The sequence below is a fragment of the Varanus komodoensis genome, unplaced genomic scaffold (assembly GCF_004798865.1).
Source record: "Varanus komodoensis strain SLA01 unplaced genomic scaffold, ASM479886v1 scaffold3, whole genome shotgun sequence".
NCBI lineage: Eukaryota > Metazoa > Chordata > Lepidosauria > Squamata > Varanidae > Varanus > Varanus komodoensis.
The window spans coordinates 39,699,738-39,724,387 of NW_025335761.1; the positions used below are offsets into that span (position 1 = coordinate 39,699,738).

The window sequence follows — 24,650 nt, forward strand, 5'->3', positions numbered from 1 at the left end:
ACATCTATAACTTGATGCAGACTGGAGAATCAAAACATTGAATGAAGGGCTAATCCTCACAAATCCTGTGAAGCTTGAGTATGTTGATGCAAAAATATTTTTTCCCACAAACCATCAATGATAATGAATACCTGACCTTTTCTGTACTTTGCATCACCACTACTTCAACTGTGTTAGTAGCAGAGCAGTTCTTTCAACAAGCTGTACAAACTATATATCCAACATCCTTACTGTCCTTTTATGAACCTGATAAGAAAATACACAAAGACTTTCAAATGCCATAGAACTTAGTCTGGTGTTGCATAAACAATGAGCCCAAACATTCCAGAATAGTAGCCATCTTAATTAATGTGATCAAAGAAGATAATAAAGTCCAGACAAGACGGACGTCCTGTTGGTAGGCAGTTCAGGCTTCGGAGAAGGTGAATTGAACCTTGTCCTGAACGGGGTTGAACTCCCTCCTAGGGATAAGGTCTGCAGCTTGGGAGTGCTCCTCGACCCGGAGCTTTCACTCGAAGCTCAGGTAACAGCAGCGGCGAGGAGCGCTTTCCTCCAGCTTCGGCTGATTCATCAGCTGCGCCCCTATCTAGAGTATGACAGCCTCGCAACAGTGACTCATGCACTGGTGACTTCCCGTCTTGACTTCTGTAACGCGCTCTACGTGGGGCTGCCCTTGAAGACGGTCCGGATACTTCAATTGGTTCAAAACAGAGCTGCCAGGCTGCTGACGGGAACTGGACGTTATGTTCACGTGACTCCAGTTCTCCGGCAGCTTCACTGGCTTCCCATTGAAGTCCGGGCCCAATTCAAGGTGTTGGTTATGACCTATAAAGCCCTAAACGGCTTGGGTCCTGGTTACCTGAAGGAGCGCTTACGTCCATATATGCCCAGCCGCCCCCTGAGATCAGCGGGAGAGGCCCTCCTCCGGGAGCCCTCAGTGAAGGAAATTAGGAGGGTGGTTACTCGGAGGAGGGCTTTCTCAGCGGTGGTGCCTAAGTTATGGAATGCGCACCCCAGAGAGGTCCGCCTGGCGCCGTCATTATTTGTTTTTCGGCGCCAGGCGAAGACCTTTTTATTTAAGCAGCATTTTAAATGTTAAATTATTGAATTTTATTTGGCCAGGGCGGCTTATTTTATTCTAATATATATATTTTAATTGTTATTGTTTTAATTTATTGTGTATTTTATTCTATGTTGTGAGCCGCCCCGAGGCTTCGGCAAGGGGTGGCATAGAAATGTTTTAATAAATAAATAAATAAATAAATTTATTTATTTTCAATTTATATCCTGCCTTTTTCCTACAAAGGGCTCAAGGCAGCTTACATCATTCACCTCCTCCTCCATCTTATCATTTTGCCCTTTTACTTTAGCAACTACAATTTAAATTATTGTATTGACAATAGTTCCCCACAATCTAGCATCATACTAGCTCAGTTCAGGTAACATGACAACCCACATTGCAGCACAAGCTGACACTGTGACTAAATTGCCTCAGACCTCACAATGTGCCTCACAGACAACTGGGAACATCATAGGTTTATGGCCCTGTCCTGAGCTTGGCCATTCCCCTCCTGTCCATAGGTTCTAAAACACCAGACAGCCTCTTTGCAATGAAGAATTTTAGTTGCACTTCCCAGCTACAAAGCAAAGAAACTTTAAACACCCTCTAGTCAGCTGGAAGACATGCTTCTGCTCATGTTAAAAGCAGAAGCTAGGAATTGGGAACTTTTCCCCCAAATCCTTGCCTTTCAGTAATTCAGTGGACTCCACACTCAGGATGGCTTCTGCTGATGAAGGGCCAGCAAGGACCTATGCAAGCCCTCTAACTGAGCAGCTTATTTCTCCCAATGTCCCATCAAGGAATCAGCTCTGCCTCCTTCCATTCCTGGACCACTCCATCTCTTCCAAAACATTTCTGCTCCCCTGGTCAGTCTGGGAACCTGTGGACAGTGACCTGGAGGGTGCTTCAAAGGCTTCAGTCTCTCATTTAGTTTCCAAAATTTGCATCACCAAATCTTCAAGGACTTCTTCTTCTTCAGAAACTTGGTCTGGTATGCCAATCAAGAGTGGCAATTGGGTTCACTCAATACAGGCCCCCTCACCTTCTCAAATTTCCCACAGTTATCCCAAGGGAATATTCGCTATATTCTTTGTTCCCCCTATTCACAAGTACTTCACAAAATTTGTTCCCCCTTTTCTCCATAAGAAAGCAAAGTCAGGCTTTTGTACTAAGTTTGAACACAAAGCTAGGAGTTCGAAAAAGACTAACGAAATGCATCCACCTCCCTTTTTAAAGGCAAACTGAGTTTACCAGGGGAGTTTGAGTGGTAAGTGGGTGAATTTGGACTGGAACATACCTTTGAGCATGGTTTTTGTCCCCCATCCTACCAGCATCTGAGCATAGCTCTTGTCCCCCATACCTCTGTCCTCCATTGTACCAGCAACTAAAGATTTCAGGAAATGGAAGAAAGCTTCAGGATTCACACCCTGGTATTCATCTGAACCCAGGGTGCACAAGTGTTCAACTCTCCCTGAACAGGAGCATTTGTGAGAACTGCAGGACAGCTCCACACTCCATGCAGGCAGAATCCAAAGGGCCACGGAACAACAGGCTATAAAGTAGGTGTGGCAACCGTACGCACCCAAGGACTACATTTTCTTTCAGAAAAGCTCTCAGTAGTCCCATGCCAGCAGGGGCTGCAGAAACAAGTGGATGAGGCTGAAACAATGCCAAGCCCCTCTGATTCTCGTTATGAAATATGCATGCAAGCACAAAGAGTACATCCCATGAAGAAACAGACCATGTTTCCCCATCCCCACTGTAAAGGCTGCTTCAGATGTCAGGGTTTCAATCCATATGATGTTCTTTGGAATATTTACTTAGGATGCATAAGAACTGATAATGTTCCTTCATCTAAAAACTGTTCTTGAACATAACAAATCAAGCAGGGAGAAGGCTAAGCTAGAATTCTTTCTTCAATATCTGGTTTTCTAAAAGCAGTGGTTGAGTACCATCTTCTTGTTGAGGGGACTTTGTTAGATGTGCCTGAAGTATAGTATGACCCTCAAGGAGAAGTCTTGTTCCACTGAAACCAAGTAAGTGATCTGGAGAAATAATCTCAAGACCTTATTTATTAGATTTTTAGCCTATCCCATGTGCCACAAGGGTATATTCAGGAACGTTAGGATGAGTCCCTGTTCTCCAGTGATGCTACTGAGAACAAGGGCTTCCGAGCAGAGGACCTCATACCAAGAAGGTAACAAAATAAAAGAGGGGGCCATCAGTGAGTTAAAGAGATAGCATTCTCCCACATGGAAGATGTAACTGCAGGGTGGATGCCCGTCCTTCTGCCCTGGCTGCTATACCCCTGTTTGTCCTCCAGCCACACAACTTTTCTCCCTCCTCTCTACAGCATCCAGGCACACCTCCAATGCTTCCCATTTCCTCCATTCCAATTTGTCTTTATTTTCAGATCTTGTACCTCTGACTTTCCAACATGTCACTATATGTTGACATGCTTAAGTTAGTATTGCTCAGTTAAAAGATAGTCTTTCTGTGCCTTGAAGTACATTTACATATTAGAAGCTACTTTTTTTTTTTTTTTTTGCATTTTCTCCCTATGGAGAGCTGGTGTAATAAAGTGACTATAGATTAAGACAGTGGTTCTAATTTCTCCTCTGCTATGAGCTCACTAGATTTCCTTGCGCAAGCCACTCTTTCAGCATCATCACTCCTGCACTCTGGTTTACACAGTTGTCTAATAATTACAACTAGATAATCTGCCTGCAAAGGAATATGAACATTTGAAATAGCAATATAAATGTCAGCTATTATTATTATCCATTATCTTGACTAATGCAGAAACCACTTTTCATTATTGTGGAAGGCCATTATTTCTCATGAGTCACTTTGGATAATCCAAATTTAAGGGATTAGCATTATTAGATTTTCATTTAAAGACAACAACTGCCCAGTTAACAAGCTCAGACACCATCCTGCTGTAGGGTTGCTACCAAAGATGATTGATAAAATGCATGCTGGTTTGCAAAGCAGCTATGCAAGAAGCCAGTTCCCTCCTCCACTTCCCAACCCATTAAGAAATAAGGATTCTTCAAGGCACTCACTGTTTCTTGTCTTTGGGATTCATTGAGTCTGTTAGTTAAATCTTCCAACCTCCTTTTCGTTTCTGCATCAGTTCTTAGGGCAAAAAGCAACAGGAAACAAAGCCAAAGCCATTTCAGAATATATTGTGTTCTACTGACTACTAAAACTTTATTTGAGAACACAGTTTATTACTTTCTAGCTAGCAGAAACACTTAAATGACAAATTGCATTGTCATTGCAACAATACAGCTAACTTCAAAAAAAAAATGGGCAGGGAGCACAACTTTGCTCAGGGTTGACAGCAATGAATTTATATTCATTTACATAAAAATTGGGCTTTTCAAACAATCAACAAAACAGACCAAGTTCCATATTGTTAAGAGGCACTACCCTTCATAGCAAGGCTGGGAAACTTCCAGGGGTCCATGGGGCCAACTGCACCCTCCCAAAATCACCAGGGGCTGCACCTTTGGATTAACTGGTATGACGGTAAAGAAAAAAAAGTTTCCCATCACTTCTCAGCAGCACAGAAATTGACTGACAGGGTTGATTTCAGTTTAAATCAAGTGAAACACCTTGCTTTAAAACTAAATTAGCTTTTTGGCTACCACTTTACCAATTCACCTCTGCTACTTTTTGCTGCTGCCATAGTGCTACATTGCCACAGTACAGGTGCTGCACGGCCACATGCAGCCCATCCCTGCTTTCTGGGGAGAAACTAGCCAACATCTAACCTGAAATTCTCACAATGGATTTTCTGCTTTAATAGGCCCCACACAGAGCCAGTCACGACTCCAGTCGTGTGACATACAATTCATTTGAATTTGGTCCTATCTGAACATGACTCAGAAACATCAATCCCTTAATGGAAATCCTTTAGCAAATGAAGTTCTGCTCTACATCACTGTGTTATTTTTTTACATTACCACTTTTTGCCTAAAGAAAATATAAGAACATCATGGCTCTTTTTAAAGAGTTTCAAAAACTTTCTGAATTAGATGCCTTTGAATTTCCCTCCTAAACATCTATGCCCATTCCATTATTTGAGGAGTTGTATTTTACCCACTTTTGTAAACAATTCTAATTAATAAACACCTCTAGCAGTGCTGTCAATCCTATGCCTACATCATAGGAACCACACTGCTGAGTTGCTTTCAGGGCCAAAAATGTAGACATAGCAGACTCAATTTGGGAGCAGCAATGCAAGGTTTATAGCTAACACAGCATGCCCTTGTTGGGAAGTCTAACTGGGAACTTTATTCATTTCCGTGGTGGTGAGTTTCACAGACTCAGGTTTCAAAGTCTGGATTTTTTTAAGAAAAGAAACAGGAGTTGGATAATCCACACATTGTGTATTTATATATTTGATTGCTTGATATCATGCTTTTCTATCAAAAAATGGTACTCGAGGCAGCTGTTGAATTTGATAGTAAGCAATGAGACAATTTACACACGTGGGTGCTAGAACTACATTCACTAACTTCTAACCTGACCAAGTCTAGAAACAAAAGAAAAAAAATCCAAACTTTCAAGAATGCACATTTTTCATATTTTTATGAAATGGTAACTCTAGTCTCATGCTGGGAAACTGAGCATGACTTGGCACATCCTCAGATTTCTATCAGCAATAGATACATTAGATAAATAATTGTAATAAGGAATGATAAAAGAACTATGCTGGGAATCTTACAGAGCAGATTAAATAATCTGTTCCTACATAGTATAAATTTTTATTTTGCTTATGTAAAAAAGGTCTTCCTCTTACATAAAGTAAAGGCTGGGGAATAGACAACTTTTTCATTTGAAAACAGTTTATTCACCATTTAAAAAAATATTTCCTAGCTCAAAATTGACCCTATTTTTCAGGAAACAAACAATCAAAAAAAGATTAGGGGGAATAATTCAATTTTTTCCATTTTTCTAGGTCTTCACATCTCTATTTGTAATAGAGTAAGAATAATTATATCAATTATATAAAATAATATGCTATGGTTCATAGATCATTACATTTTTCATATACTGTGAGCCACCTAGAGGGATAACCCAGAAGGCGAGGCCAAATAACATATATATTGGCTAGGCAAGATGGGCCACAGCAGATGATACACATCTTAAATTGCAACACTTGTATAGGCCATGAACAGATAACATGCATCACATTCTTTGCACACTGGAGCTTTCAACCATCCCTAGCAAAAGAAAAAAAACCCTTTCTTAAACTATAATTGCTATAAGAGAATTTATACACTTTTTTCCTTTATAAGGAAAATTATGCATGGAGCAACCTCCAAATCAGATTCTCACCTATTACTGACCACCAAGCATTGCTGACTACATTTATTAAATGGTGAGAATCATCTAAAAATATGTTGCCCAAAGGGCACCAACACAGAAAGGGGAATGCCTGTTTTCGACACTGCAGTAGAAAAACCATGCCTTCCTTTCATACCGATTTCTTCTTGAAAGCTCTCTGCTGAGATCATCTTCCAAACGGATTTGTTCACTGCTGAGATCTCTGAGCGACTGGTGCAACGAGTGCAGCTGCAATACAAGCACACACAGATTAAAATTGTGCGTTTTTGCTTCACTCATGTATTCAAGATATATATACTATGTATTGCAACAATATTTAACAGATAGCAGAACAGATCAGAATTTCTTGGTGCTAGTGAATTATGGTCTTCTACTCCAGAATAGTTCATAATTGGGAGAGAACCCAAAATGGCACCTGGATGCTGAATTTTATATATGTCCGTCTAGATCCATTTAGAATTGGAAACAGATGGCTAGAAAGTCTGGACCAATCCTAAATGGATCCATTTAAGCCCCAGTTTCTAAATATATCTAACTATATTTATTTTAGCATTTATTTTTCTTTATCTGTTTTTTCTTTCTAAATCATGTCATACCCTTTTGTGACTAAGCAGTTTTTCCTATTACTGCCCATCTTTGGAACATTTTGCCAAATGAGATCCAGGCTACTCGGTCTCTCCTCACATAAAGGGCTTATTTCTGTTAGCATAGACTTAATTATCTTGTTACATGTACAGTCTATTCCTCCAACTCCATCTTCCCATGTTATTATAGACTGGAACCCTGCAGACAGGGCCATGTTGGTGCTACTCTTGGGCAACATCTACCCATTTTGAGAGCTTAAAAGTATTAGCAGTTTTGGATCCCATTTTATAAAATAATTGACCAGTGCCTAGCTTTACTCTCTAACAGAAGGAATATTTTAACAAACTACTGACACTACCGTTTGCTTTGTTTAAGCCACAATTCTAAGCACAATTCATACTCAAGAATAAGCCTCTTTATGCATGATGGGTCTTACGTTCAAGTAAATTTGCTCAGGAGTACATTACACTTTAAAAGTTTTAAGGGCTTCCAACTAAGAATTTGTTCTGCACAGCTCCATTTTTCTCTTGTCACTCTGCTGCATAACCAAGATATAAGTCGCAGTTTTACTCAAATGTAAGACAACTCCTGACCATCAAAAATTCCAAGAATATGAGTGTTTTGTTGGCTTTGTTCAGTATTAGACAAAATATAAGGATAGTATTTATTAGCAGATCTTTGAGAGTAAATTGTGCACTCACTTTAAAAGAAGACATTAAAATTCTTCAGAGTCAAGATAAAAATAGCAGCATATTCCAATTATTGCATCAGTTTTGGGCAAAATTTAAAATACTAATACCAGTGTCCTGGTAAGCAAAGGCAGACTCAGCTTTAAAACTGTGTCTTGTAAGGGCAAAACTGTGGTGCTTCAATGTAATTCAAGCCTAAAACATTTGCCGCACATAACATGCATCATAAGCAATCTAGAACAGTTGTTTTGATATAGCAAGTCTCAAACACCCCTCTACAGTTCAACAGCTGAATTATTTATTTATTTATTAAAACATCAAGTGAAAAAGTAACTGCAATTATAGGGAAGAGAAATCAGGAGCCTAAGTTCCATTAAGAATTAGTACCTACCTGACCCAGATTAGCTCCCTGGTCAACAAATCGGACAGCAGACCTAGACCGTCGATGTCTAGCACCAACTGTCTCACCATAATCCTTGAGGGGAGAGGTAGGCTGGAAATGATGGCCTTCTTCACAAGGTAAAAGAGAGAAAGGTAAATCAGCATGATATTCTAGACAAATATTGTATAAACAAAGGTAATCTTTAAAAAGGCCACCTCAACCTGTATACGCCTGCACACAGCCCTGCAAGCAAGATCCATCAGGTTGGTGGGAACAAAAGACATGGCCTTAAAATTAATTTAAAATAGCAAAAACTACAGCAAAAAACACAATTAGAACACCCAGAAAGAAGAATCACCACAATAACCTCCTCAGGGTCCTGGATAACGAAGGAGATCTTTAAAGGTGCCCACACAGAGGGCTTGTTGACCTGGCACTGAAAAGATGGCAAATTTGGTGGTAGGTGGGCTGCAGCAGAGAGGTTGTTCCAAAGATGAGGGGCCAACACTGAAAAGGCCTTCCCCATAGTTGGCACTCACCCTTATATCAAGATAATATAAAATACCATAGAATATAAAGTGCACACAAAATACCATAGAATATAAAGTGCACACACTACCAGAGATTGCATTATCTATTTTTTGATTACATTTATACCATGTATTTACGCAAAGCACTCAGATTATTTTATAGTGACTTAAACTCTAAGAGACATAGTAGGAAAAAAAGAGGACTAAGAAGAAATAAATTAATTCTGGTACCAGCACAATTTCATCAAAAGTATACAAGCAGAACACTGACTTATTTTAATTTGCATGAATGCAGTTTTAAACTTTCAGGAACTATAAAACATTGTAAAATAAAATACTACCTCAAGGCATAATATTGTTACAGGATATAATATCACCCTATTCTTATTTGGGAAAACAGATTCCAGTTTACTATTTCAAATTGAGCCACAATTCAGCCACTCCCTACACACACACACACACACACACACACACACACACAGCACCAAGCTATAAGCACATGCCAAGCATCTTCTTAAATGTTTTTGAGCCAGTAACCTGCTATATACCAGCAATTCCAACTCTAAGCATCCAAAAATTATTCATTACAGATCTGAGAACTCCACTGATTAAGATTCTTCATGTAACAGCATATCAAAGACTTTCTGTTCCATTAAAGAAGTGCAGATGTGCAAAAAGTGTTCACAGTTTGCATATGGGCACAATATCAGATGCACATTCCAAATACAGATCCTATCTATTTCATACCTCATCACAGAACACAAAAAGTGTTTATCAATCCAATGTGTATACTAACTTTCCGCTGACATACTTTAAGGCAACCATAACACCAAATGGCACAAAGAAATTAGAACACAAGAATATATTCTAGCATATAGTTTTGTAATAACACATAATATAATCCATCATAGAAATTGATTCTTTGTCTCCTCCTTCTGCCAATAACACACAATGCCAGAAGCAATGTTCATATAAGACAAATGCTGGTTTCATTTGGGGCAGAGAGAACTTGCTTTCAAAACGTCAAAAAATCTGGATTGTCAAACTGAAAGAGAAAGCAAATTTTCAATTTAGTTCTCCATGCTGCAGCTAATTGGCTTCAGTGAACTCCAACATGAAAGATCCCAACACTCAGGCATACCTGGCTCTACTTAGCTTACCAGTTTGTTCAGTTGCTCCTGAATGAAAACAACTGAGCATTTTAAAAAACCGACAGAGCAATTTTATACAGATGCACTCAATGTTCAATAAGGCTTATGCCCAGATAAGTGATTTTGGGATTTCATTAGAACTCATTCTGACATACCTGGGGCTCCACCATCTAGGTCACTTGCATATAAACTTGAAAGAGATGCACTTCTTACTCCTGAACTTCTCAATCGACGTTGGCTTCTTAACTGGCCTATGGATTGTTCCAGTGTTTCTTTAAGCTGCATTAAAATTACAGCTCATGAGGTGGAGGGCAGAAAAGGAGTATGCATGCAAAGAATCACACTGTATATGACCATCTGCATAATAAGTTGGTCATAATGTAGGCATAGGGAATGACAACCCAAGCACATACCACCATTTCAACCCCATATATATATATTTATGTCCCAAATGACCACACAGCACACCCAATTGAAATCCTAAACATGGTATTTCTGAATGTTTTCTTCCTTGTTCTTGTGAACCTCATGAGCTCTGCGTATTGTAAAATGCATAGCACATATATGTGAAATGACTAGGCAGATCTTTGAAATTTTGGCAGAGGCTTGATTACTATTTTATACATCACACAAAAAGTCTGCAAAGACAGATGTGCATCCCTATCATAGACTAACATCATTGCCAAAATGTGCAATATCTGAAGAAAAGAAAAAGAGAAAGCAGAAGGAGGTTTATATATAAGCAGCAATAAGCAGCAGAAGCCTGGAAAGGAGAAGATACAGGCATTTCCAAAAAACAGAAGTTTCTGCTAGCAAGAAAAGGGTGAATCAAACTGCATAATAACTTTACTGCCCACAATTCTGTGGTGATCACCAGCAGTCCAAACAAGCAAATAAGATCAGTGTGGGTGTCTAGGGATGCTATGGCTAATGTGCTGCAACAGCTCCAGGTATCTGATCCATGAGATTCTTCCCACCCCACCCCATTCTAGTTCAGTGCTATTAATTTGGAAACTTCAACAAAGAGCTGCCCTCAGCAGTTATTTCCTGTTGCTTTTTTGTAGGAGGAAGCCAGCATCTGGAAACACCCTATATTCCCTTGCAAATGAGGCATTGCTCACAAATCCATTTTAAAATTCATTTATTAATATGGATTTCACCATTATCACTCAGAATCCATGTAAACAGACAGGTTTGTGTATATCATTGTTTCCTGCTCCTACAGACAGATTTGAGAATTAGTGGTTAAGGTGAAGCTGTGGCACAGCTCCTCTGGTGACATGTGTGCAAAAAGTTTGCCATACAAGTGTCTGCAGGACCAGCATCTGCCCTGTAGGTACCTGCAAGAGCTGGTGCCTATGTGATCATGCAGCACAGATGGGAGTTTTGGAAGACTTACTAAAAGACTTATTTATTCATTCATTTATTCAGATATTTATCTGCCCTGTTCTGTACTGCCAAAGCAACACAGGCCTTTGTGGTGGTTGCACCATGGTCCTGACTATGCCCCCAGTCTTGCCTTGCCCTTGACTCTGGTCTGATGCTGCCCTGCCAGGTGCCTGCCCCTTGCCTTTGTCTCAAAGTTATGCTTTACCTGTTCCTGACCTTGTTTTTGCCACTTATTCTGTCACATCTTGTCAGGATCTCACCCTTGCCTATTCCCTATTCTGCCCTCACCTCTGGACCTGCCATGCCTTACTGGTTATCTGACCCTCACTTGTTCCCACTTCTGCCTTTGCTTCTGGTCCTGCTATTGCTTTGATGGTACCTGACCCTTGCTACAATATAGTAAAAGCCCTGTCATAGAGGACATTCTTACCCTAGAGCTAAAAAGATATTAGAGTTGGTGGCAGGTAGGCCTCAGTGGGGAGCTTTTCCAAAATGGGGGGCTACCAATGGGAAGGCCTTTTTCATTGTCACCACTGACTCAGCACATGGTGGGCATGTCGTGAGGGGAGCCAGCTGGTGCCGGAGGTCAGACTAGATGGCCTGGGAGACCCCTTCTCACTCTCTCTGTTTCTGTGTTTCAGCTTCCCTCAGAGGTAGCAATCAGAGGCCTAAGTCATGATTGTAGTATCCAGGTAGATTGTACTTGCGAGAGGTGTCCTTTCAGGTATTGTGTGATCCTAAGTTGTGTGGAGCTCCTGTTTAATTGTCACTTCTTTCCAGACCATTCCATAAAACATATCTGGTAAGTTTGTGATTTGTTAGACAATGGCCATAATTAAAGAAAAGGAACTTTTTAGGCGTGAAGAAAGAAAAACACAAGCAAAGACAATAAAATATTATTAAAGAAATCTTTCAGGATGTGAACAAAGACTACAGCACAGCTTTGTGGAACACTGCTTTCTCCTGTTTTGTGCTCAGCCTGGAGCAATGTACTAATTCTAGCACAGCAGAATACAAAAGAGAAAGGAGACCATGTGCTATTAGAAATCCAGTACAGCATAATATTCTTCATACCCTATCTGAACTCAGCTTGGAATGGAAGGCAATGAAAAGAGACCAAAACTGCTGGGCAGCCCCACAAACTACAGCCTTTCCCCACCTCTCAAACCACATTCCATGTCCAAAGCAGAAAGAACTTGACCTTCCTTCAAACCATGCTGAAGATGGAAAGAAAACATATCTAAGCATCTCTATCATCAGATAAAAGTTTTAAATTTTACCAACAGATGCTTACATTTGCAATTGCTTCTGCCTGCTCATTGTTGTACTCTCGATATTGACCCAGCATCTGGTCCACATGTCTCAGATTCCTATTGGTATCCTTAGGAGAGAGATTGAGAAAAGACAATTAAACCAAAATCCCAACTGCAAATGTCACAATCTTGTGACCTCTGCCATTTCCAGTATTTTGCTTAACACCAAGCAAGGGAGATCAATGATTGAAGTTTCTGAGTACAGACAAGTTTGGGGATGCTTAACAGCCATTGGCCCTCTTGACACACACAGCAATCAGTGTGTGGGCAGCTCTTATGAAGAGGTCTATGGATAACTCAACCACGTGGATCTTTTTCAATGAGGTGGGAAAAATTCATGCAAACTGCTCTGCCCATTTGTGGAGCCCTAATGTGTTCCATTATTAGTATGTGAAGACATATGTATGCAGTATCTTGACATATGTGTGCAGTATCTATCACAGATCCAGCCCTGGAAGATGGGTTAACCTCTTCACCAAACCCTTATTTTTACTTGCACAAGACACAAAACAAGCCCTAAAAATGGACAGCTCTTACCAACCTGTAAAGTGCTTGCTAAAGTATGGATCTTCTCTGTAACGTCTTCAGCACCATGATTATGGATTCTGGTTGCTCTAACAGGACCCCGTCTTCCAGTTCTACGACGGATGTGATCAGAGTCACTGGATGAATCTGCCATGGGTATCTTTCAAAAAATAAAAAAAACATGAAATGTCACATGTCTGGGGCCCTATCATTTTAACACTATACCCAAACCAAAACGAAAACAGGGTAGGCTAAATTTACGATATTGTTAGAAGAAGGATTCACTGTGCTAGTACAACTCTGCCGCCATTTCCTACTGTACAAGTGTTTGTGCGAGTACTAGTAGATCACCTGTAAGCCAATGATCTGCAAGTGGTTGTACAACTGAAACATTAGTTGGATTCTCCCTTGGCATATAGTTCTTCATTTGCGCTATGGGATGACACCACAGGAGGGCTGGGTTGGCTCTCATTGGCTCCCAAAAAATTCTATGTAACTTTAGAAGCAGACTGCAACCTGAGACACTCTTGAGAAGCAATAACTGTCACTCAGCCAAGCACAGGATGTATGCAATAAGGATCATTCTATGTGTCTTTCATTGTACTCCAAAGTGCAGATTTATGTCCATTAGCTGTTGTCCATACAGGCATAGGAGAATGTAGTCACAGTTCCAACCTCAGAAACTCACTCCAAGGACCTGCATTCTGACCTCACAGCCAGCTTGGAAACAACCATGTTGTGACTGAAGCTGCAAGAGTAACCTCAGTTTGGGGAAGTTCTGGGAGGCAGAGAGAGAAGTAAATAGGTTGTGGCAGGGTACACAATATCCTGGCAGTTCCCATGCCTGAGCCTCCACTTCCATGCCTAAATTCACCATGCATGTGTTTTACAGGGCAGAAGTACAGAGGACATTTTTGTCTCCACACTCCATCAACTCTTTGTAGGATATAGTTCTCCAAGTTCAGAGAGGTATGGGATCCATTTTAGATGAATTGAACATTACAATGAACATTGTAATTGAATGTTTTAATTGTGTTCTATATTATTACTTATTTTTGTAAGTCATCCTGAGGCTTTGCAAAGGACAGGGTAGAAATGTTTAAATTAAATTAAATAGATTGTGCTCTTAGGAATTGACATGCCACTTTTCCACTATTCCAGACTTAAAAGCAGCTCCCAGGACATGACAATAAAAATTTGCCAGATTATAAAACAATTGATAAAAGTCAATAAAACATTACTAAAACATAAAACAATAAGGGCAAATCAAAGTAGAATGGTAAAGAAATAGCTAGCATCATTAGTACATTCAATACCAAATTCTACTGAATAAAAATATATTAGCCAAGCATTTTTAATCTGCAATACTAAAGTTGGTGCCTTCCCAACTTGTTTGGGAAGAACAATCCATCACTGAGACGGTCCTCTTTTCACATTCCATTGCTTCTTTGTTTCATTTTTATACCACCCAATAGCCAAGGCTTTGGAGGCTAACAAAAGTTAAAGTTATACAAAAGTTTAAGAGAGACACACTTGATTTAAAAGAACAGAACCATAATAGCAAGTGCTATGATCCAGCACAGAAACAGCAGCAGTACAGAATAAAATGGAATATATAAAAACAAATGCTGCTCTCCTTATCCCAATGGTGGGGGTACCTAAAGAAGGGACTTCTCCAGATTTCAAGATCAGGAAGGTTTGCATCAGACCGTATCCAGATGCCTGCTTCATACATAACCCACTCATTACAATAGGCATCTCCCAATAGCTCAGAATATCCAGTCATCTGCTTTTATATATAAAAGAAATATTGTTCCAACTTTCAAAGAACTCACTACACAAACAATCCACTTAAATACATTAGGCCAGTAATGGTGCACTACATTCAGGATTGTCACTTATGATTATCAGCACAACAACAGAACGATAGCAATTAAATGATGCAAACTGTAACATACTTAACACTGTAAGATTCTAAATGATAAAGTCCAAGATGACAAATATAAAAAAGAAGCCAGGATTTACTGAGGTTACAGCAATTCTCAGACTGGGGGAATACTTACTTTGAAATATTTGATGGCTGAATAATTTTGCCTTGTGGAATTGCGAGGCTCATTGGGGTGTTACTAGGACACAAGATACTTAGGTACATAGTTTTAAAATCCCCTAATGCACAGTTCTGCTATTATATCTGATATTTCATAGCTTGTCCAAATGAAGCTTTTGTCTTCAAAGAGTGCTGCAGCACTAACTGAATGATGTATGTCTTAGTTGTCATTTTTAATGTTAAAAACCAGAATTCATTTATTTCAGGCTCAAGTCCTGAGAATTTAGTGTGCTAGTCGTGCAGTATAAAATTGTAAGCATGTTTACTTGCTACATTCAATGGGCTTTCAGTCCCTAGGTCTGGAAAGTAATCTTAGAATTACAGTGTCAATCTTCAGCACAGAATGAAAATTCTAGCACGAACAAAACCCCTCACATCACATTCATTCTTCCAACTTTTTTTGGTTACATTTGAAAACTTTAAAAGAAATAAAAAGAAGCAGCAATTCAGATATCTTGCTGTTTTAAAAATTCAGTTATTTAGCTCTTATTAGGTTGGCAATGCATTCTTATTCTCAGCTATAGCTGTTCAGGCTCAAGCAGATGCTTCTGTCACAACCTGTCAAAAAATAATGCAACAGAAAGACACAGGGACTTCCTACTCCCAACTAGGTAATCAGTACTGGCTGATGCTCAGAAGCAAAACAGACACAGCTCCCAGGAACATCCAAGACTCTCTTCACACAAGCAACTAGCAATATAGGAACCATTTTGCCATGTAATCCCCTTCCACAGAGATATAAAACAATGCAACCATATATGTGGAAGCACAAAGACTGGGATTCCCAAAAATTAGTACGACAAATCTGGTACTATTTTGTCCTTTGATCCTGATCCATTGTGGTTCAAAATGCTTGTCAGATTTTTTCTCCTACTTCCCCAAAAGAATCCAGGGTGCATCGACCCATCAAGTTACTTATTTTAGCACAGCAGAAAACCGGCCAACTGCTCCAAGAATTATGTCCTTTGCTCATATCTCTTTGATATTCCTTTAGGAAACTATTTGGTTTTAGTTTTACTGAAACTAAACTTTAGGTGCATCATTTGCTTCAACATACAACCAGTCTGCATCATATGCATAATGCATACGTGTGGCATTATCAAGTTAAAGCAATTAGCAGACCCCTGGCCTAGCAAACCTTGCAACTGGATTATTTCATCAAGTTTCTAAAAACTTCTGCTTTTAGAACCTCTCCCAAAATAAAATCTCAATTCAGAGAAGAGAAGTCATGTTGTTACAAAGCAAAGCAAAGTGAAAGCAAAGGAAAGAACTTGCTCAGAGACATTGCCAATGGCAGCATTGAAAAAAGAGAAATGTACTTAGATGAATCAGCTCTATTATCCAAAAATAGGAGTATTTTCTACAAAATGTTTATCCAACCCTAAAGTGGCATCCTCTTTCATATACCTGAACAAGTTGCTAAGAGACCACATCTTTTATTAGTTACATTGACCCTTCCACTTCTTAGAAGCATCATTCTGCTGTTTGCAGGAGTCCTCAAAAGCTCACAAGTAGTCATTGTCTGACCACTCTAAAGAGTGCATCTTTTCATCAATCTATGAAATTCATTATGTGAAACTCAAAGACAATAATTTTCATAGTGTCAAGAGTGTTCCACAACGGTTGTTCTAGAAACGTGTGTGTGGGGGGGGACAGTTCTTTTGTTTTTATGGTAGATGCTTATAAGTCTCTAGACTCAGATATTAGCATCCACTGCGATGCCCAGGACAGTGCGGTGGCAGCAATCTCCACTGCTGCACCTTACATCCTGCATTTTCTCTAGATTGGTCATTTTTGTCTGTATAGATTTAGGGCTGCCAAGGGGTCAGGAAAGAGCCAGGGCAACCCCAGCCTTTCCCTCCCTGCCATGCATGTCTTTCCCCTTCTAAGGCTTATTTGCAACCTTGAGGGCTAGCCACCATGGGACAAGACCTCAAACTTCAGAACTAGGGGACCTCAAGGTCAGACACCTAAACCTCCTATGGTCCCCCAGACAATGTCAGAAGACCCCAGGATTCTGCACTAATAGACTTTTACTTTTCTTCCTATGCTAAACATCAGTGCTTTAACTTTATCATGATAGGCGAAATCCTTTCTAAAACTAGTGCTCACCCCTATGTCCAAAACACATGTACAAGTATCAAGTTCTTTCAAGCTAGAGCAGTTACGGATTTTTAAAAATTCTCCATTTTGAGAATGTGTTCCATATTAATATGACTGCGGAAGAACCTCTGAATGTCTACAGTGGAACCTGCATAGTGCAAAGGATTTGAGGCATGTTTTATGGTAGTAGTTTTCAACATTTTCAGACACATGGCCTATCATTAACCAAATACACATTTGGCAGTACTTCTTGCTTTATTTTAATCATAAGTGTATAGTCTTACTACTACTGTTGTGATCTATCAGAGCATGATCTGGTAGTGCACTTTTCCCCAACTTGATATTTTCCAGACATGCTAGAGAATGACTTCCATTCTCATCAACCTCTAGCCATGCTGTGCACCCCCCCCCCCCACACACACACACACACACTTCAACAAAAGAGATTACTACAAATAAGTTCAGTCCAGGCCAGAATGTATTTCACCCAAGTGCAGACAACAACAAGAACAAAGAGAGCCTCGTGAATAAAATCTGTCCCAAGTCAGAAATTGGACCGACCAGGGCAACTAGGGGTGGTATGAGGAAGCATACAATACAGGAAAGTGAGGCATATGTAAACCAAATGACAACCTACCAGAAAACCTGCAGAAGCTGCTGGCAAAGTTCCACAGGGAGGAAATGGAATCACTAACACCAGCACTGGTGTATGATACTGGAACAACTAGCCTGCATAAAAAGAAAAGATGGCCACCAAAGACCTACAGGACATTCTCAGCACTTTCAACTGTAACACTATTTGTTTTGTTGTTAGAATAAAGAAAAGACAACATCAAACTCTGACTGTTCAGCCCTTTTTGAGGATGGATAGAGGCTCTAATATCCTTCCCCTATCTGGCTTCCTCAAGATTACATCACCCCCAGCCTGCACAGGTAGATTCTGATGCAATGTTGAAGACCAATGTTGTAGGCCATTCCTTCTGCTTGTCCAGCCATTCTTGCTGTGTCAGTTGGGCCTCACACACAATTCATGCAAACAGAGAACAAAGCTGAGAACACTCACAAGAATCCCTGAACTGGCATATTCATGCAGAGATCAGCATAGCAGAGAGAAAGCTATAGTTTAGAAGTATTTGTCCACCATTACCTATCTTTTCACACTGGAGAGCTTCCACAGAACTTCACAGTTTATTGCCCCAACCACACAATGCTGCAATGCAATTTCAAATAGAATACAGGAAGAACTTAAGCCAAAAACACTCTTTATCAGCCTGCTAAGAGTGGAACGCTTACAGAACAGTGGAGCAAGCTGCAACTTCTCTAACCTCCAATCGACAGGAAGTGGAAGTTGAGTAAAAACGAGAGCTCAGTGAGTCATTCGTATTTGCCTGAATTAAGCCAATATAGTGAAAATGAATGCAACCATTGAAAACAATGGTTGAAGGTGACAAAAGATTCTGATAAGCCTGTACTATGGTCCCCCAGCTGTAGATCCTCCAGACCACGCCATTTTGCAGTACAGTTGCAACATGGGCAGGATATGAACCAGAAAGGCTGCACCCTATTGCATCAGCCTGCTTTAAACCTGTTGCAATTAAGCCTATTTTAAAAACACGAAAGGAGCTGTGCTGGATCAGGCTGAGCATCCATCCAGCCCAGTATTCTGTTCACACACTGGCAAACAAGCTGCCCACAGAAAACCCACGAGCAGGACCTGAATGCAACAACACCATCCCCCACATTCTCCAGCAACTTGTGTGCATACTGCCTTTGAAAATGGAGGTAGCATATACCCATGAGGACTAGTATCCATTGATATTACCCATATGTGTCGGGGTGGGCAAACCAAGGCTCAGTAGCAACACACAGCCCTTTGAATTTATTTTGTGTCTCACCACTCACCATCACAGGTGCCAATGGGCACCCACTTGCCACCCACCACCCACTGCTGCCACCCACGGTCGCCCCCTTGCTGCTTGTTACTGCCAACCATGGGTGTCCACTTGAAGCTCTCAAACATCTAATATTTTACCATATGTGGCTTTTCTGTTGAGCAAGTCTGGCCACCCCCGATATATGTGTTCAATCCCACTCTAAGCATCACTGCTCTAATTCTAAAATATTAAGTTCAAAAATGATCATCAGTAACTTCCAATGTAGCTACAATCAGAAAAGACATCTTGAGACAACTTAAAGAGCATTATTAACCCGCTTCATAACTAGAGGGGAGAAAATCCAGCACTGGAGCTCAACAGAATCTGGTATTTCACTGGTTTATTCTAAGTGATCAAGTGAAATAAGGAACTTTCCCTTCTTATTATACATATCATGCTTGCTCTGATTCAAGGACAAGAATCCCTATTTTGCATTTCCCAGTAATGGGAAAAAATTCTTCCTCACTATTATAACAAAAGTAGGATGCCCTGACACACAGGACATATTTTACACTGACTTCATAGTGGTTCATACAGTCATACCTTCTCCCAAAGAACCTGTGGCATTGCACTCTGAAGGACAGAAAATATTCCCTTGCAGAGCCCTAGTAGCCCCACTCACAGAACATCTAAACCTAAGGTTCCCTTGGAAGAACAAATTACTGCTAAGCCAGTTTAATCTGTGGAGTCTAGGAAATATAAGCATAAATCCACATACAACTGTGTCATTCCATATAGAAGCCTATTCCAAGATGCAGGTAGAGTCTGATTCTTCCAAAAATGGACAAAGAGACACACTTGCCCCCTCAATCGGCAGGGCACATGCCTACCCTGAAGTAAACCTATTCAGTTTCCCAAATGTGCATAAGATCACAGACTTAAATTACCATATGCAGGAGAACTGCTACTGAGAGGCAGCAGGGAAGCAATAAGCACTGAACCCTACTGCACAAATAATCATATCTCACTATATTACAAGATGAGACTTCATGCCATCTTGTTAATTTTAAATAGATAGAGGGAGGGAGGCATAATAAAACAAATAAAAGACCATTTGCTTCCATGTCGAGTAACTAAGAAGTCAGTATTATTTGTAAACTACACACTTCCTTCAGTACTTGCAAACATTCATTTAAGTCCTTACACATGCACATACTTAGTTGGCACATTTACCAATCAATCTCCTTTTGAGTTTGACATTCCCAGTTTGCTTTATCTCCTTGAAGCACAAGCCAGAAATAGGAAGAGCAGCTGTCATCTCAAATGACTCAGATGCATCTCGAAAGATTAAAGGCACTATTCTATGGAAGTTTCAACAGAGAAAGGCCTACAATTCCCATCATGCACTAGTCAGGATTGTGGGAGTGGTGGGTCTTTTTTTGCATGGGATCGCACCCTACAAAGAGCTTCTTTTAGATGAGCAACATCAGGGTGGAAGTCCTACTGTGTTCAGTGGGCCTTCTCAATAACTAAGCATAGGCCAGACTGCAGTTATATTGAGGTAAATGGGGTTTACTAGGAAGTGGCAGCTTACATGCTCCATCAGTGCTATGGATGAGAGTTGCAATGCCAGAAGCAAGGAGAAAAATATGCTACTAAACTGTGCTAAAAAGTAATCATAATGTTTAAAAAAGCATAATGCTTCCCCATCAGCTTGCCCAGGGCAAGGATACAGGGAGGGCCTTTTCCTTACCCAGAATAGAGTCTTGTGACACTTTAAAGCCCAACAGATTGACTTGTGGCACACTAAAAAAAATAGGGGCTAACCTTTTTCAAGGAATTTTTAACACAATGACAGCGAATGGGGGGAGGGGGACAGTATGGAGAGTAAGTCTATAGATCTCAGCACGTTTATATTTAATGCACAAAATAAGGCAATAAAAGCCTTGTCAGGGTACAAGCGTCTGTATGTTCAGACAGAAAAAAAAGTTGTGCCATTCTGGCTCTTCTCGTCTGTGCATAGGACTGCACCCTCAAGTCTTTTTAAAGCGCCACTAGATCCTTCTCCGTGGTTGCGCTAACTTCTCTGAAACTTCTCCACGGCGTATTTCAGTCACCCATCGTGCAGCCCTTTCCAGCCTGCCGCCCGCCACATGTACTGGACTACAACCAGCCCCATCACCCACAGTCATCATGGCCATTGGAGAAATCGGCACTACTATAACGCGAACAGTCGCTACCGGGGCAACTGAACCGCCGCAGAAACCCACTAGAGTCCCCTCGGCTTCATCCTCATCGCCCCATACGTGCCGGGATAGCTGAAGTCTTTTTTTAAAAGGCACACATTTCTCCACCGAGTCCCACTCCCTCGATCCCGGGATCAACCTACGCCTTCTCACCTGAAGGAAGTTCTCAGTACCGAGACATGCCTCCTGGACGCCTCCAGCTCCAACTGTTCGGCACTCAGCCAGCGCCCTACCCGCCCTACGCCGCTATGGCAACTTGAACTAGCCGCCCTGCCGCCGAGAGAGAGCGGCCTCACAAGGCGCCAGGGGGCCCCGGCGCTTAGCTTTGTGGGGATCGTAGTTCGCAGACCCCACGGCCACCGCCGTCGCAAGGTGCCAAGAAGACTACAACTCCCGAGAAGCCTTGTACCCACTATTCCAGGAAGAGCCTGAAGCTCCACCCGCTCCCGCAGAACCGGCATAGGCTAGCAGTCACGGGGCTGACCAAGCGGCTTCCACTTCTTAAAGGGGCAGGCACTTAATTCCAGAATTGAGAGACAAGAGACAAGGAAGAAACGGTGTGATGTACACATATTTATAAATATATAAATATTTATAAAAAAATATACATATATTTATGTGTATATCCTGCGAGGAACCCAAGGCAGCTTACATAATCTTCGTTTATCTTTACAACAGCCCTGTGAAGTACATTAGACTGTGTCAAGTAACTGACTGAGTGAGCTTCATTTGCATGTAGGAGCCAGAACCTGGATCTTTGGAGTCCCAGTCCAGCACTCTAATCAATATACATGCCGCACTGGCTCCCTCTCCTTTGGAGGCAGGGCTGGAGGGGGAGCCAAAATGAGGTTACCAAGATGTGTGGGCTCTACACCTGGGACACTATACTTTCCATCTATAGACGTTCCAGCCATAGGTTGGCCACTTGTGAATCACCCAAAAAGAGGGCACCAGTACAAATTTAGAAATAATAATTATGGTTTTAAAAGATGTACATCTGACTATTGTGTGGAAGATTGTGACTAGGTCACCTCTGTGATCACTGCTCACTGGTGTCCAAGTGCTGTAGATGGGCAAAGTTGCCTGCTGGCTTTCCCTTCATATGGTCAAACTAACGTAAAAAACAAGTTAAAGTGGACTGAGGTTCCACCTAGTTCAATATGCTTCTCACTTGATGGCCAGCCAGGTGCCCCCAGAAAACTCACAAGCCAATCAACTGGGCTTAGACTGGGCAGCCCTTCAAATAGAAGATACCTTTAAAATAGGCGAGAGTGCTCTGGGAACCTTTCAAATAAAGGACTGCCCTCAGTAGAAGAGACACACCCATCTTTAGAGCACAGAAAAGTACTTTAGAAACACCCCTCAGCAGGGTAACAGAGCAATAACTGAGGTTCTGGGCACTGAGGTTCCATGTAGCCATCGTAGTCACTGATAGAACTAGCTTCCATGGTTCAATAATCCCCTTCTGAAAGATCTGGTCAACACTCTAGGGAACTGCCTCATACTGAACCAGTCTCTCGGCCCATGTAGCACAATGCTATCAACACTGACTGACACAGCTCGCCATGATTTCAAGGAGGTCTTCTTTCTTAGCACTATTTGAAGATTCTCGTGACTGAACCTGACATCTTTGTATACAAAGCAGGTACTCTGCTACTGGGACTGAATCCCAACTGATTTGTTTATTTACTTACAACATTTATGGACCAATCCACCACTGCACAGAATCCAGAATGGTAAATAATTGTATCACATACTTCCAAGAACAACAGAAGCAAGAACCAAAGGGAGATCACCCAGTAGCAAGCCATGTAGACCCACAACACCATGAAATGTTGTATACATATTGATGATGCTTCCTGAAAGTCCCATGGCAAGTGACTTTTTTGAAAAAGGAAATTCTAAAGGTACAATTACAAACAATTCCAACAAGGAAAATAGGTAGAAGACAACAGTAGAAGCCTATGAGAACAAAAGGGGGCATGAATAGGAAGTGGAAGGAAGGCCAGGCAGGTAGAGACAGGTAGCATGGAATTGCAGGGATAATGTGAGGAAGACAAGAATGATCTAAAGTTAGCAAGGGATGCTGAAAGCAACAAAAAGCTTTTGTTGGATAATTCCATAATAAAAGACAAAGGAAAGAAATGATGGTTCAACTAAGTACAAATGGCAAAATGATAACAGATGACAAGGAAAAGTCTGAAGTGCTCAGTTCCTATTTTGACCCTTTCCCCATTAAATGATGGTGCAACACAAGCATGGAACAAAATCACAAAGGCTGAAGTGCAGGAACACTTGAGAGCAAGACAACTACTTCAGTGCTGTCTGGAATGAATAAGAGAACTGGGGCACCAAAAGGGCATAGCTTTTTTGGAGATGGGCCACTTGAATAGGCTTGCCAAAGAACTATTTCTGCAGTATGCCTCTCTCACACACAAATACACACAGAGGAAAGGAACATTTGTTCCATTGCTATGCCTGAAAGTCTCTCAGGAAAGTCTTGACCAGCTGCTCCCTTGGCATTGATCTCTCATGTAGATTCATATTGTCATAGAACAGTAGGGTCAGAAGGGGCCAAGAAGTTCACTGGGCCCAACCCACTGCTGTTGCAGGATGCCAAGTTACACCATCCCACTCAGAAAGCTGTCCCGTTTCACCTTGAATGTCTCTAGTGTAGGAGAGTCCACGACCTCTCTTGGCAACTGGTTCCACCATCATATTGCTCTGACTTAGGAAGTTTTTCCTGAATCTGGCCTGATCTAGCCTGAATCTGGAGCGCTGCAGTTTCAGTTCATTATTCATTATTCAGTTCAGGGACCAATAAGACCAGGTCTTTTCCTTCCTCTTTGAGACAGCCTTTGAGGTACTTGCAGAGTGCTGTCATATCCCCTCGTAGTCTTCTCTTCTCAAGGCTAAATATGCCCAGCTTCTCAGCCTCTCATCATAGGGCTTAATTTCCAGACCCTGGATCATCTTTGTTGCCCTCCTGTGAACCTTTTCTAGTTTTTCTGCATCTTTTTAAAACCTGGGTGCCCAGAACAGAACACAGTATTCCAGGTGAGGTTCAACTAGAGCAGAGTAAAAGGGAACTAGTACTTCTCTTGTTCTGGAAGTGATGCTTCTATATATGCATTCCAAAATAGTGTTTGCCCTTTTTGCAGCTACATCACATTACTGGCTCATATTTAGCTCCAAGGTCTTTTTCTTTTTCGGTGCTGTTGAGCCAAGTATTTGACATTTTGTATCAATGCATTTGGGAGCTTTCCCTTGACGGAGAACATGACATTCAGATGAACTGAAAATGAAGGGACTTCACTAGGAACTATTACCAAACATGT

At 41.1% G+C, this 24,650-nt stretch overlaps 1 protein-coding gene across 5 annotated transcripts in view; it reads right to left on the reverse strand.

The window, feature by feature from the left end:
- Positions 1-21,629, reverse strand: part of CEP128 (centrosomal protein 128) — a 210,333-nt gene extending 188,704 nt beyond the window's left edge. For all 5 annotated transcript variants that reach the window (XM_044436403.1, XM_044436402.1, XM_044436400.1 and 2 more), the window contains exons 1-7: positions 21,466-21,629; positions 12,999-13,142; positions 12,439-12,525; positions 9,911-10,034; positions 8,084-8,202; positions 6,555-6,646; positions 4,126-4,198 (exon numbers count right to left, since the gene is read on the reverse strand). In XM_044436403.1, the coding sequence (XP_044292338.1) occupies positions 4,126-4,198; positions 6,555-6,646; positions 8,084-8,202; positions 9,911-10,034; positions 12,439-12,525; positions 12,999-13,136 (633 nt within the window). In that variant the 5' untranslated portion in view covers positions 13,137-13,142; positions 21,466-21,629. The remainder of the gene's footprint in view (positions 1-4,125; positions 4,199-6,554; positions 6,647-8,083; positions 8,203-9,910; positions 10,035-12,438; positions 12,526-12,998; positions 13,143-21,465) is intronic.
- Between the last annotated feature and the right edge of the window lie 3,021 nt (positions 21,630-24,650).